This window comes from Gavia stellata, chromosome 1, assembly GCF_030936135.1.
Source record: "Gavia stellata isolate bGavSte3 chromosome 1, bGavSte3.hap2, whole genome shotgun sequence".
Classification (NCBI taxonomy): Eukaryota; Metazoa; Chordata; class Aves; order Gaviiformes; family Gaviidae; genus Gavia; species Gavia stellata.
Genome location: NC_082594.1, coordinates 124,856,873 through 124,871,863, shown reverse-complemented (window position 1 = coordinate 124,871,863; position 14,991 = coordinate 124,856,873). Strand labels below are relative to the sequence as shown.

The window sequence follows — 14,991 nt, the reverse complement described above, 5'->3', positions numbered from 1 at the left end:
CCCTTGAAGGATGCGCACCCGACCTTGGAGCAGAGGAGAGCTGCAGGGGACCTGCGGGGAGAGTGGGAGCGCACAGCAAAAGGGAAACCAGGCTGGGTTGTTCAGGCTGGACTGAAGGCAGAGGTTGCTCTCTGCTGATACGTCTGGGGAACACACATGCGAGAGGGGAAAACCATTGGCACTACGGAACAAGATTTTAGCAAGGCAATTTAGCTAGGAATTTAGGAGACTTTTTTAACCATCAGCAGAATGTGACATGGGAAGAAACTTTTAGTAAGAATGCTGACCAAAAAATACAGCTAATTTCAGGGATGTGTTTGAACTCAATGCCGGGATTATGACGTGGCTTCCTACGTGCTTTGGTGTATCGTTTGAATTAACATTGTGATACTGAGGTGGGTTTAAAAACCAAGAGGTTATATAGACACGAAAAAGGAACAAATGATCAAGTAGTCTGTTTCCCATCCTGCATCAGCCATACGTACTCTTTAAACCACAACAGCTCCCGCAAAGCTTCTTGTCTAGTGCTCTGTGTGAGTGGTGATTGAGAGAATATCCACATTACTCTTGAGCAGGCATAAATCATGGAATACTCAGGACCACAAGTTTGGTTCCAGCATCACTGTTAGAAAGCAGAAGACAGTGTGTTTTGTTGGTAGTGTTGTTATGGAATAAATTTAGATGGCAGTTTAATATTTGTATGTAAAGTCTTAAACTCCAAGCAGGTAAAATCATTGGGTAACTTGAATTGTCATTTTGAATCCTCACCTTTTCTATTGCTCAGGTTGCTATGGGACACTGGGGATGGAATCTGGGGTAATCCCTGATTCCCAGATCATGGCATCATCTATTCTTGAGTGGTCTGACCAAACAGGACAAGTGAACATTTGGAAACCTGAAAATGCCAGACTAAAAAGGGTTGGTCCTCCTTGGGCTGCTTTTATCAGTGATGAACATCAGTGGTTGCAGATTGACTTGAATAAAGAAAAGAGAATAACAGGTAAGTGAATCTGATGTGGCTTTTAAGCAGCATTCAAAAAGTTTGGTTACTGACATCCTTTTTTTGCAGTGCTTGGTCTTACATAAAGTGCAGGTGACATTTAATTGCCGTTACAGCAAAGCTGGTTCCGTGTCCTAGCTAATACACTGAGGAGCCCGGATTTAGAGTTGAACAGGTGGAGTTTCATGATAGAAAACACGTCTTCCATCAGAATTTGTTGGAAGTGTTTCCTGTGGTTTTATTGGACCCTTGGTGCTTCCCTTTTCCTGCTGATTGTCTCCTTGGAGGTGCAAATCCGTGTCTAGTCAGTTCAGACCACTGGTACCTCTGATGCAGGTGCCCTGACATGTTTCTGGGTTTTCCCTGCTGCCCATCACGGCCGTAGTGAATCCAACAGCGGAGATAGGAGCAGTTGTGGCGCAATGTGAGATAAACAGAGTAAACCAGCCTCCCCTTCACCTCCTGGCCTGAAGTGGGACTGGGAATGGTGGGCCCCTCGGCGGTCTGTTGCGCTTTCCCTCGGCAGACGATCAAAGAGCGCAGACTGACGCAGCCAGAGTCTGGGTTAGGCTCTGCTCCTTCACAGAGGTTGCGATGGCCCATCCCTCCTGATTTCAGTAGCTGTGTGTATTTGGAGAGGCAGCTGGAGGTGCTGTTTCCCAGTCCGCTCTGGATGGTTTGCTTCTCGTTTTGGGAGCGGAGCGAGCGAGCTCCTGGTTACCTCTTCCTGTTGGTCGCAGTGTGGCCCACGCTGAGTAGTGAAGCACTGAGGCATTTGCATTTTGGGGTTAACCTCAGGGGTGGCCTTAAGTAGTGGCAGTGCAGCTATCGTATCTTCTGTGCTGACATTAGTGTTTTCTCTTTTAATTGTTCAGAGGTGATTTGCTGTTGTTAATGGGCATGTTGGCAATCTGACTTAAATCCAAAATAAAGTGGCTTTAGGTAGAGTGCTTCGTAGAGTCCTGGGCTTTAAGACTATCGTGAAACATCCTCCTTTGATCAGTTTGGCTTTGTCTCTTTCTCAAATGCATGGGTTGGTCTCTGTAAGCTCAGCTGCAAACCCTGCTGTCAGCAGCTTGGCTTCCTGTCATTAAGCAACCCGGGTTTACCAGCAGCCTTTGTTATTACCTCCCCGGGGACTATTTGGATTTTACATTACTCCTCTAATTCCTGTGCTAATAAGCTTTTAGAAACCAGCTTTCCTATGCGAGTCGTTGTGCAGCGCTGAAGTGTCAGCTTTAGGACGCTGCAGTTCTTCCCGTGGCGCTTTTAGCTTGGCGGTACAAAAGCGGAGAAGAGCGGTGCTGTCTCGGCAGCTGGAGCCAGGAGTGGGCCATGGTCAAATGAACGTTTCCATCAAGAAACGGGGGAGGAGTGCTTAGCAAGGTTGTGTCGTGAGAATTAAAATATAAAAGTAAGTAAAATGATTATTAAGTTTCAGTCATGGTAGAAGTTTCAGACCCTGGCACCTGGGATAAACTTCTTGAAATGTAACTGGACCAGTGGAGATTCCAGCTACGTACCTCTGGATTCAGAAGCTGATCTATTAATTTTTACAAACCGGTACCAGTTTTTTTGTCTAACTGGGCACCTTCATTTTCACAGGTATTATAACTACTGGATCAACCTTAGCAGAGTACTACTATTACGTCTCAGCCTACAGAATTTTATACAGTGACGATGCACAGAAATGGACAGTGTACAGAGAACCTGGCATGGATAAAGATAAGGTAAAAATACCACACTCTTTCTAGGTATGTTCTATGGAGATTTCACAATTGTAAATACAACTAATTTTGGTACGGTGAGGAAACGTTAAGTAACTTTTCAGTGTAATTTTGAATCATAAACAGCATCTATGCAGAAGAAAATGTGAAAATATGCAAAAAATATGTAAGGATGTGAACAGTTCTGAAATCCAGAGATTATTTTTATTACTATTTGGGGGTGGGAATAGTCTGTACAAGAAACTTCCGTTGCCAGTGGTAGGCCGTCTGGTGCTGTGAATAATCAGATTTCTTTCAAAAATAGGTTGTATGTTTCAAAATTAAGGTTTACTTTCTTATCTTCCTGTGGTTACAGAATAGATTTTAGGGATTGTATAGTTTTCCATCTTTTGTAATGTTTCTGTCAATCTTACTTTTTGACAAAATACAGGTAAGTTTCTTGTATAATAGAACAGCCCTTTGCAGAGGGGCGTGTTCTTAAAAAATGAAATGGTCTGTTCAGATTGCAAATGCTTTGCCACACAGAAAAATTACCTAATGTTAGCGGTAAGATAGTCTTACCTCCCCTGTGTTTACAGTTTTGCAGTATTTAATAGACGGTAAAAATGAGAAGATGAATGTCCTACATGGTCTTCCCAATGGTTCAGATCGTATTTTCTTAAGCAAATGAGAAGATTCTTGGTAACCTGACTGGAACTAGAATTTCCTTCTTTTTCTTAAAATTCTTGGATGCGATTTACCTTACTTCCCTAGGCCTGTGGTATTACATACATGTAACAGTAACTAGTAACCTAGAAACCTTTTAGAAACGGGTCTGAAGAATATTAACTCTTTAGCTGCACTTTGGTTTTCTTCTGTTTACTGTAGGTTAAGAATTTTCAAGGTAGGGTGTAGCGTCCTGTTGATGAAGCGAAAGGTTGAAGTATCTTGTTTGTTAAATTAAGAGGTTTTTGAACACTGAACATAATCACAATAGGAAACTTTCCTGAAAGGAGGAGACTTTACTGTCGGGGCTGGTCCATCTCCTTGAACGTATATGTGAACTAACAGACTGTTAGTGTGAAGTATTCGAGGAAAAAAACCAAAACCCAACGCAAAACCCAGCATCTTCTGCTAGTTTTCGAGTGCCCTCTTCTGGCCATAAAATAAAATCTCAGCTAGCGAGATGCCTAGATTTAGGTTTCATGTTCAATTTGATTATTTTCTTAGAAAATCTTTGCAGCTGTTGCCTTTTAATTCGAGCATATTGTTTTTCTTGCAAGTTCATGAAATGAAACAAACTGTGGAGCTTGAAATTACAGGCAAGGGATCTTTTTTTGCACTTTTTATATCATTCGGTATGATGCATGAAGAACCATGCAAAGCCAGAAGTGCCGGCTGGAGTTATTAAATGACAGAAAGCAGCGTTCAGTACGGTTGATCTCTTGGACTTCAAAGTAGCAGACTTTTCCTCTGTCTGACATCATCTCACTTGATACAGCTTTGCTTTTGGACACACATGCATGCAGGCTTCTTTCTCCCTTTGAGCCTTACCTAATTGCACACCAAACCAACCAGGAGGTGCTATTCCCTGTTTTTTTTGAAAGATGTTTGAAATTCCTAACGTTGTTCAGGAGACTGGAAGCTTTTCCAAGACTTTCCTGTAGTCCTCTATGCAAATAGCTTCTAGAGAGCTGTCAGTACTCAAGAAAAGCTTTTCTTAAGATTTTTATATATGAAAAAAAAAAAAAAGCTTGAATTGGGGTCAAATGAGAAATCAAAGTTGCAGTGTTGGAAAAGTTTTGTTTGACAGCACAGAGGCAAATGGAGTTTGATAATAAATGGAATATGAAAGTGATTTCTCATCAAAAATCTTGCTCTGTATTGAGCTCTGCAGCAATTTTTTTGTGTGTGCAAAAAATTAAATGAATAAAAAAATATTGAGCTGCAGGTAAAGTTAAATTACTATCATAACACTTGACATCAAAAGCTTGACTAATAAAGCCTGGAGTAAAGAACTACTTTACTCTTAATCTTTCTTGAAGATAATAGTCAATGTTAACAATTGTTGTTGCCTTCGCTGTTAAGTGCTCAGCCTCAGAAACCTGAAGTGAGACTTACTTTTGGTGCTGGGCGTCTATTTTCTTAATCTGTAACTTCTGCATTTGCTGCTCAAGTAGCCAGATGCAGCTTGCACTGTCTTTTAGTAGCGGGCGCTGCCATGGCACAGCGCAAACAAGGGGTACGGTACAGCGGTTTGGGCTGGGCGCATCCCTTCAAAGAGGCACCTCTGTATTTGGTTCTCATTTACATCTTTACCAAAACAAGTAATTCTCTGGTGAGATCTGTAGCTACAAGCCTGTCAGCTTCAAAAAAAAAAAAAAAAACCAATATTGCCCTAGTTGAGGGGAAAATGGTTGTAAATTGTAACCCGGTCTAATGTGTTCTTACCACGTCTCATTAGATTGTGAATACTTGGACACACAAACTGTGACTGCTTTGTATTACTCATTTATTTCCAAAATAACACCACAGACTTGCCCCTGCATTTAATCTGTCTTCATTCATTGCTAGTAAGTATAGTTAAGAACAATAAGCTTAAATTCCGAGCAGGACAAGTATTGCCAAGAGCCACGTGCTCGTAAATGTGCGCTGCAGTAAGCTGGGGAGGAACAGAGGCTATGCACTGTCAAGGCACACACCTTGTGTTTGCCTGCCTGGAGTTTTAGTGTCATGAATGGGTTAGTAGTCAGTTTGATGGTGTTACTTGGACACATAAAAATGAAAATGCTGGTTACTGATTTAAGACGTAGAAAAAACACCACACTCAAACATGAAGCACTGCGTTTATGTTAACAAGTGATTTATTTTTCTGTGCCTAACTACATTGACTTGTCTGTCTATTTGGTCAGTCAGCGCTTTCAAACATGAAGACAATTAATGCCTATGTAAGGACAAACCAGAATTCCTAGTCGTAAGTAACAGTAACAGGGCTTGTGTGTCTTTTGAGAGTGGAGACATGTTATGTACCTCAGGGAGCCCAGGTGTGAGTCTCTTAAAGGACCCTGGGTTTGTCTGGGTTGGTTTTGTTTGGCTTTTGGATGGATAGTTTCCTGGAATAATTGTTTTCTTTCAAACCCCTAGGGATATTCTAGTCATTTTGTTACAAAAACTTAAACACAGGCGTGCAACACAAAAATCTTTATCTTGTGTATGAAGGTTGAAAGACCAGCGATCTGCATTGATCAGAAGTGTGCTAAAAGCTCTTGACTGCTCCATTTTATGCAGACGCCTCAGCTGTTAGACGATACAATGCTTGTCCTTAAGAGTGGCAGGGTGCTTTACTCTTTACCAAGTGGTGTGACTGAGCAGAAAACTCGCTATAGTATTTATTTTTCAGACGAGTGCCATAATTCTGTTGGGCACCACGTCCAACATGATTTGCAGTATCTGTATCAGTGCTTTAGAAACAAACGTTGCTCCTTTACTGTCACCTCTGTGGTGCCAGGTGTTGCAGTAGCACCCAAGAGCTGCATCTGCAGAGCCAAAGACCGACTGCTGTGCCCCAACGGGGAGAGACGGTTCACTTCCTACCCAAAGATGTGATACCAAACCAGTCCTCCCAAAGACGATGGGATGGCTTGCTGGGTTGGAGTACTGGGCCTACTTTCTATATTGGTTTAAGCAGCTCAGTGCAAAACCCGTAGTTGGCTGTAAGTCTGTCGGTGTGCTTACACTGCATCATACGGTGACTATCTGCTTACTGGTTTTACATTTCAACCAGACGAACCCCTTCTGTATTGTCCAATTTTGATGAGTTCTTGGTGTGTGAGGACCAGCTTTAGCTCATCCTTTATGCAAAGTCTGTGCCCTTCTCTTCCAGAACCGCACTGTGTGAGACTCTGAAGAGAGAGCACTCAGTTCTGAACCTGAATCCTCTTGTTTTGCCTTCAGCCCTTGTAGGCAGCAACCAGTAGAGGACAGTGTGATTCCCTACTTGACTGTGTCTCTTCAGGCTTGCTAATAAATGCCATACCCAGTCACATGCTTAAACTACTAGGCTGTGTGAAGGCACCGCTTAATTCCTGCTCTCACACTGTCACAACTGCTTGCTCTGTATATATTTGAAGAGTAAGTGCACAAGACCAAAAAGGACTGAGTTAGAATTACTCAGTGCCATAAACATGTGAGATGACTTTAACAGCAGGCATTGCTCGGGGAGCATCAGTAGAATATTACACGGCACCTTTATTCTGAAGTGAGTAGTTGCGTGCATACACGTACACACACACCCCTTTCTTTATTTTTATAGGGCTGAGGGAGTGGAGATGTGCAGGCAGCAGCACTGTTCTGGGGTGAATATTCAGGATTTTGCACCGCTTATTTTTCCTAAATAAAACATCAAAATTGGTTGTAGTTACTTGGTTGCTATTGCATTTGCATAACATAACGTTTGTCTCTTTTTTTTTCTTTCTTTCTTTTCTAGATATTTCAAGGGAACACTGAATTGTACCAGGAAGTTCGCAATAATTTCATTCCACCTATTATTGCACGCTTTTTTAGGATTAACCCCTTAAAATGGCACCAGAAAATCGCAATGAAAGTAGAATTGCTAGGATGTCAGTTTAGTATAGGTAAGGCAACTGAAAACCTTTCAACTGTGCAAGACAAGCAGTGAAATAATTTGGCAAAGATTACATTGAGGGTTTATTTTCAATGAGAAAAAAGTACTTCTTAGCTGCCTAATCCTCTGTAACTGACACCTCTGAATTTCTTCCGAAGTTACTACACTTAACCTGGAAAATACCTAGTTTAGGCGTAAACAAAGTAATTTAGAAAATAAGTGTTTCGAAAGACACCGGTCGCTTGCTTTCCATGTTACTGATTCATGGGGGGTTTTTCCTCATTATATAGCGTGAACAAAAGCTTTAGAGCAAACTATTCCAGCTGTCTTCTCCTGAAAAGGAAAGATGGAAAACTAGCACTTCAAAAATACGTTTTTGTAATTTCTATTTTTATAAATTGTTTCCTTCTAAAGGCCGTGCTCCTAAAATCACCATGCCACCGCCACCCCAGAACAAGAATGATGACAAGAATGATGAGTTCAGTGATGACTTCATTCATTCAGTGAAGACTTCATTGCAGACAGATAAAACAACTTTCACGCCTGAAATAAAAAACACCACAGTGACTCCGAGCGTAACCAAAGGTACGCACAGTTCAGCAGAAGTGTTTGGGAACTCCTTACAGTGCTTCGGCATGTATTAAATGTGCTTTCTGAATTTAAATTTTCTCAACACTTTATTATAGCAGATTATCAATCTTTTCTTTTTAATATTTACCAGTTATTAAATATACATATGATAAAAATGTACCTTTGCATACTGCATGCAGAAACAAAGCCAATCGTCCAAGTCGTATATATAGATAAAGTTCCATCTTTCAAAACTTGTTCAAACCGAGTTCAGCTTTTAGTTACTGAACAAATTTTGTCAGAGGGAGAAGTTGCAACTTGGACTTCCCATCAGATATAACTGCTTTGTTATTAAATTTGGTAATTTCTTAGGACAAAACACTTTTGACATAACTGATCTTTTATGGAGCAGTCATGTCGGCATGAAATTCGAAAAACATCATCTGGCACCATCATTTTGTTTATCAAAGACGACTGTCAGAAAAGGGAACAAGATCGCTGCAGGTGTAGGCACTGCTGAAGCGTCCTTTGGATGGCAGGGGACAGGATGGTCTCCTGTCACAGGCAGACCCAGCGTAGGCTGATCGTGATTTAACTGTTAAGGTGCTGTGGTATTCCCTTCTTACAGGAGGTTCAAACTTAAGTGGTTGCATATTCCTGGGCTCTTTTGATTTCCCTTGTTAATAATAAAATACATTGTTCTAACAGAAAAATTGTACTTACATTAAGACAAATCTGTTGATTTTGATGAAAAAACCTTGCAAAAATACCAGCTGTGCATACGTGTCGAAAAGCCAGATGTTAATTGACATGTACACTGTGGGAGAGTCCAGCAAGGCAGCGTAGCTGGGGAATCTGGTGTGATAGACGCTATACATGAAAACTGTGTGCTTTACCCAAGTAATTTTCAAATTAAAAACTGATTTATGAGAAGCTCTTCTGTCTGACACCACTTAATTTAATGGCTTTCAGATGTGGCATTGGCAGCAGTTCTGGTTCCAGTGCTGGTGATGGTCTTCACTACTCTGATACTTATCTTAGTTTGTGCGTGGCATTGGAGAAACCGGTAAATGACTAGATTAATGGAAGTGCTTGAAATGAATGTTAGCCTGGTGTGTGGGAATGAAATGCTGCATGTATCGCTATGGGAGCTACGTGGTCCACACTTGTGGAAGGATTTTTTTTCAGAATTGTATTCTCTGTGAGAAAATGTTCACTTGAACAGCGAGGACAGTGAAAACAGCTTTTCGTAACTATTTTCGTTAGATGTGCTTCTACTGAAAACTGGTTTCTCCAGTAGCAGCAGACTGGTGATGGCAAGCCAGCGCTTACTAGTGCTTATACTTTAAATTTGAGGACCAGTTACAGCCAAGGTGATAGTTGCTGAGCATTAATTAATGCATCTTCCGATAAGCAGACTAGCTAAAATACCCCCTTTTTCTTTCTACCACAGCAAGAAAAAAACTGAGGGCACTTACGAGCTACCTTACTGGGATCGTGCAGGTAACAAAATGGTTTTATGAAATCATTTACTTGGCATTTTTGGTTTGATGCGTATTATTTCAGATTGCAGTAACACAATTTCCACTAGCAGAAGCTTCTCTAATGCTAACTGATGTAGGCATAGTGAATACTGAACTTCTTTTCTGGACAGATTTAACTGGTTCATTCTCTGAATTTTTTCAGAAACAGAAAATGCCTTGTCTTCTGTTACAGCTTACAGTTTCAGATTTTTTTTTTTTTTAGTAAACAAAGTATAGAACCTATTAATTATACAACGTTAGGGGAAAAATAATTTATGAAGAATGTCTTTACACATTTGATAATCGTATATTTGGTACTTTTTTGTCCTGGAAAAAATCTTTCATCGTAGAGTATAAGGTCGGTCAAGTTTTGTCTGTCTTCATTGCCCTAGTAAGCATGTGGGATTGTTTGCAGCCCCTTTTAGGCATATTTTCCATCCTACTGCCTTGTGCCCTGTTAACTTGACATCAGACAATGCCACCAAGCAGCACTCGGCAAGTGTCCTGAAAATGCTTGTGCTGCAGCATAAAGGGCTGCTGCAGCATTTGGGTTTGTACGGTCTGTATGACCGTGCTTCGCCGCTCTGGCCTCGTGTTGAAAATTCCCACATCTGCGTGCTTGCTCACGGGCAGTTTTAAGTACACCGTATCTTTTAGGTAAGAAACCTTTTAATGACCTTATTTGTACTTATTACATGTCCCTTTCTGATAGGTCACAGCATTGTTGTCTTAGAATATTAGACTCAAAATATCCTGTATTTAAATGTCAATGATGGACATGCCAATTTTTTTTCCTGTTTGCTTAAATTTACATGTTCAGTACGCAGGTCTGTTTTAAAAGGAAATTTGGCAAATTGCAGTACCAAAATACTGTTGCTGCGCTTCTCTGTGGAACCTCTGTCTGTCCCCTCCCACAGGCTACCTCAAATTTTGTTAAACAGCGTTCTGTGGTTTTGAGTCTCCTGTTTCTTGGGGTTTACCTACAGGATGGTCTCTTACAACTGGAATGAAATATGTTAATGGCTCTGGCTACTGGGGAAAGGGAGGGGGAGAACCTAACAAAGCCAACCCTCCCTACCTTCTCTCAAGAAAACGTTCACGACTACAGTCTCTCCTTGTCATTTCCATTGAAGTTACAATCCTCTTCATTCAGGTTTTTGCAAATATTCACTGATCAGCCTTCTTCAACAATGCGAGTTAGAAACATGACGTTAACAGCCAGAAACCACATTAATTAAATGCATGCTTAGGTTATAACCAAGAGTGTGTAAAATTTCGTGTAAATATTTGATTTACAAATTGGAATCGTGGCTGACTTTTTAGTATTTTCTGTGTTGTATTTTACGAATTTATTAATGTGATGAGTAACCCAGCACTGCTGCTAATGGACATTCAGGGATAGGTTCATTAGACTGCAGCAGTTCTGCAGGTGTCTGAAGGGGAAGCATTCAGGCAAGTTGATGGGGTGAGAGCAATGTTCTCACCTCTGAATCTTCAGTCTGCCAGAAAAATGTTAAAATACCTTGTCACCTTAGTACTTGTAACCAAATACGGATAATTGAGTTATCATCTGCTCCTACAAAATATAAGCTGTGGTGTGAAAATATTTTAGTAGCTTAAAACACAGTACATATGCAGTCTTGGGTGGTTTTTTTTTTTTTTAAATCCATGTGAAGGATGGTGGAAAGGAATGAAGCAGTTTCTCCCGACCAAATCAGCAGAACATGAAGAAACTCCTGTACGCTACAGCAGCAGTGAAATTAGTCACCTAAGACCAAGAGAAGTCCCAACAATGCTGCAAACAGAGTCTGCAGGTACATTTTACTGTTTTTCTGGGCTCTGTGTATGTGTGTGTGCGAGACATGCCAAAAAATGTCAGGAATTTAGCTACATTTAATTACTTCCTGTTCATTTTGGGGAATAGAGGAGAAATGAATATGGTAAGTGCAATTCTTAAAGCGCAGGCTTTTTCAAATCTGTTCTTTGAGTATCATAAAAGTATGTATTAATTGACTTGATGTGCTGTGGATAGACACTTTCCCAAGTTAATGCAGTAATGGAAAGTTTCTTTACTTGTAATTGTTCTTAAAACCCATAAAGGGTTTTAGGATTTCTTTGTTTATGTTGTCATGCACTGGAAATAATTTCACCCCATTATCTTTATGCACAAATCTGAAATGTGGCACTTGGTTTCCTACACTGTCTGTATGGATTAAATCATTCTTTTGATCTAGAAAAGGAGGAGTTAATTGATAACAGCATACGCCCTTTCCTTGGTGAACCAGTCATTAGAGGATGATGACTGACTGTGCCTTTGGTTCTGTGCTTATGTGCTGATGGCAGAAATAGGCAGATGTGCAGGAATTACGGCTTCAGAGCAGGCAGAATTACTTTTGTCAAAAAAGAGAAGCTGCGTCTCTGGTTTTGCCCAGCTAGCCAGGTTTCTCACCTCCAGCTTTTGTAACTCGGATTATCTGTTGAACTGGAACATCTCAGCTGACTGCACGCAGGCTTCCCCCCTCAGAGGACAAACCCTCTGCCCAAAGGACCATCTTTTATCCAAAGCCAGACAGGATAATTTAATTTAATTCTAATTTTGCAGGGAAGAAGGTTTCAAAAAACTTTGTTTTAAGGCAGATTTACCGCAGGGGAAATTGCAGCTCACAAGGGAAGAAGTATAAACCTGCAAAAGTGGGATGTTGTGGCTATCCCAATGGCTTTAACTAGTGGGTGGAAATGACTTTTTTTCCAAAGCAATTGGCACTGGCAGACAAGAGACGGACCACTGGTTTGATCTAGGGTAATAATTTCTGTGACACTATTGACAGGTTGTGTTTAATGTGATGCCACTGTAAAAAAAATTTCCATTAAGTATGTTTTTATTTTGTTTTGTTGGGGCTTGCAACACAGAGTATGCTCAGCCACTGGTAGGGGGAATTGTCGGCACGCTTCATCAGAGGTCAACCTTTAAACCAGAGGAAGGGAAAGAAGCAAGTTACGCCGATTTGGACCCTTACAATTCACCTATACAAGAAGTTTACCATGCTTATGCTGAACCACTACCTATAACTGGACCAGAATATGCAACTCCAATAATCATGGACATGTCCAGCCATCCCAGCACACCTCTTGGCGTTCCTTCCATTTCCACCTTCAAAGCTGCAGGGAATCAAGCTCCTCCACTGGTTGGAACTTACAATAAACTCTTATCTAGGACAGACAGCGCATCATCAGCACAGGCGCTGTACGATACACCAAAGGGGCAACCGGGGCCAGGTGCCGCCGCCGAATTGGTGTACCAGGTACCACAGAGCGTGGCCCATTCCACGGGGAGTAAGGATGAACTTAGTTAGCTCACGAGTAAGGTAGAATGATGGCTTGTTTTTAAAAGCCAGTTCCATAAAGCTGACAGTTTTTTTTTTTAATTGCATTGTTTTGATATTGTTAGTCTTAAATAATACGATGTTGAACCAAAAGAATGTGGTATTGAAGGTCTGGGAAACCAGTAATTCTGCCTTTCCTTAAGCTGTATCTACCATTACAGCTTGTTTCCTGCAAAACCGTGGACTTTGTTGTTACTACTGTACAATTGTCTGTCAGACATGAGAGAAGAACTCTTCAAGATTAGCTTCAATTTATAGATGTGAACAATAAATTGGGAGAAACAAACAGTTTAAAGTACGAAAGCCAGTAATTTCTTGCTAATGGTACTATTTCTGGGGGAAAAAAAAACCCCAAAGCACCTAAACTTTTTAAGATCTGTATGTAAGCACTATAGCTTCTAAAATTCATTTTACCTTCTAAAATGCCTGCACAACTTTGGACTTTAAAAAAAAACTACAATCAGGACTGATGGCAAAAATCCCATTAACTTCATGGCATAAAATAATTTTGATTCTAAATTATTTCAGCTTTTGTTCACAGGATTAGGAATCATCAGCTGTGTGTTCCTCAGAAGGTTCCTACCATTTTTGTTAGCCTTCCAAAACTGGACTCTGCTGTCCGTACAATCTGTTTTCTGCCTCATCTCCTTAAGCCACTCAGTCTTGTTCCTTCCTAGGGATCCAGGAGGCGCAGACTAAGTCATACAAGCAAACTACATGGCAACTGCTTTTAGATTTTCCCTGCTAAGTGAAGGCTACTCTGAATAACGTCTGCCTCAAATTCAGACTTCCCTGATGGTTATTGTGCAAGAAGCATTCAGGTGTTCGAGGTGACTGAATTCAGAAAGGTTGCCCCGTCCCCCTGCCCTACCCCCTGGAGTATCATTGTTGTGAGTTAAGATGTGAGCTTATACAAAGAAAGATATGTATATACTTCTGTGAGTGCTTAAGGAAGCACACAAATATTCTAATGGTGCACAGTTTGTGTTATACATGCATTTAGCACATACGGTACGTTTTAGCACAACTGAAAAACTTTGGCCTTAGGGCTTTTCTTATCATTGTTCTTATTAGAAGTATAAAATTCCAAAACCTTTGCAAGAAAGAGAACCGGTACTGTTCCAAAGAGTGTCCATTTCAGAAGCATTTAATTGAATTTGTAGCCTTTGAATGTTCCGGTGTTCTCTGCTATGAAAACATTGCAGTCGGTCTTCTATTTGATATAACATAGAGTAGTTTTAGTGAGGTAATCACGAAATGAGAACAATTTGGATGTCATATTTGCCATTTTTTATCTTGTTAGAAACAAAGCACAGCTTTTTAACCTAAGTAGTAGGAAAAACACACAATGAAAATGCTTTATTTTTATTGTAGCAGCACTGTTGGGAGGATGCTGAATTAATTTATACATGTGAAACCCCCTACCTACACATTAGCCCAGTTTTATGGACTTCAGTGGTTACTGTTTGTTTCTGTGATGTAACTCAAGTCAGCCTTGTTTATTGCCCAGGGTCCTTAAACTAGGTGGAGGACACCCAAATCGAAAGTAAAATACTGTTCAAGAGGACTGCCACCATGTCTTCATACCAGTACAGTATCCTAACTTGTCACCTGAAAACTGGTTCTTTTGTCGCCTTTTCTTTTTTTTAAGAAGAATTGGGTGTCTAAGCCTAAATGTGAATGTAAGTAAGGAAGGGTGGTATATAAGAAAGACCCATTCATGAAAAAGCAATTTCTGCCTATAGTTGTACTTTTGATGTTATTGCAACATTTTCTGCTTGATAAAGCTAGTCTGCAATCTTTGTAGTTTTGCTTAAACAGGTAAGTAAGTGTTCTTGCCCATCAGCAGTAACTGTGTCTTTGAAATTATTTGAGCTGATTTTATCTGAAAGGGGCAGGAGGTTATTTATTTGCACCAAGATGTGACATACGTATTCCAGCCAAGTTAAGAAACCTCTGCACTCTCAAACGGTACCAGTTCAGGCTTAGAAAAATTAAGCTACTATAAAAATAAATGGATGTGTTCAAGACAGTAAAATTAACGTTCTTGGATTTAATTTTTACTGTAGGCCAGGTATGGTAGAACTGTAGATACACAGTAGGCTAAGATGGTGTAAGAATTCAACAGTTTCTCTACAGCAGGTTATTTTTTAAGCAACCATAATGCAGTTTTGTTATCTGAGCA

General features: G+C 40.5%; 1 protein-coding gene across 1 annotated transcript in view; it reads left to right on the top strand.

Moving 5' to 3' along the window:
- Positions 1 to 12,851, top strand: part of DCBLD2 (discoidin, CUB and LCCL domain containing 2) — a 43,734-nt gene extending 30,883 nt beyond the window's left edge. Inside the window, exons 8-15 of the mRNA XM_059826703.1 lie at positions 785 to 1,000; positions 2,606 to 2,730; positions 7,193 to 7,340; positions 7,745 to 7,915; positions 8,873 to 8,966; positions 9,354 to 9,403; positions 11,100 to 11,237; positions 12,334 to 12,851. Coding sequence (XP_059682686.1) covers positions 785 to 1,000; positions 2,606 to 2,730; positions 7,193 to 7,340; positions 7,745 to 7,915; positions 8,873 to 8,966; positions 9,354 to 9,403; positions 11,100 to 11,237; positions 12,334 to 12,776 — 1,385 coding nt within the window. The 3' untranslated portion in view covers positions 12,777 to 12,851. The remainder of the gene's footprint in view (positions 1 to 784; positions 1,001 to 2,605; positions 2,731 to 7,192; positions 7,341 to 7,744; positions 7,916 to 8,872; positions 8,967 to 9,353; positions 9,404 to 11,099; positions 11,238 to 12,333) is intronic.
- The last annotated feature ends 2,140 nt before the right edge of the window (positions 12,852 to 14,991 follow it).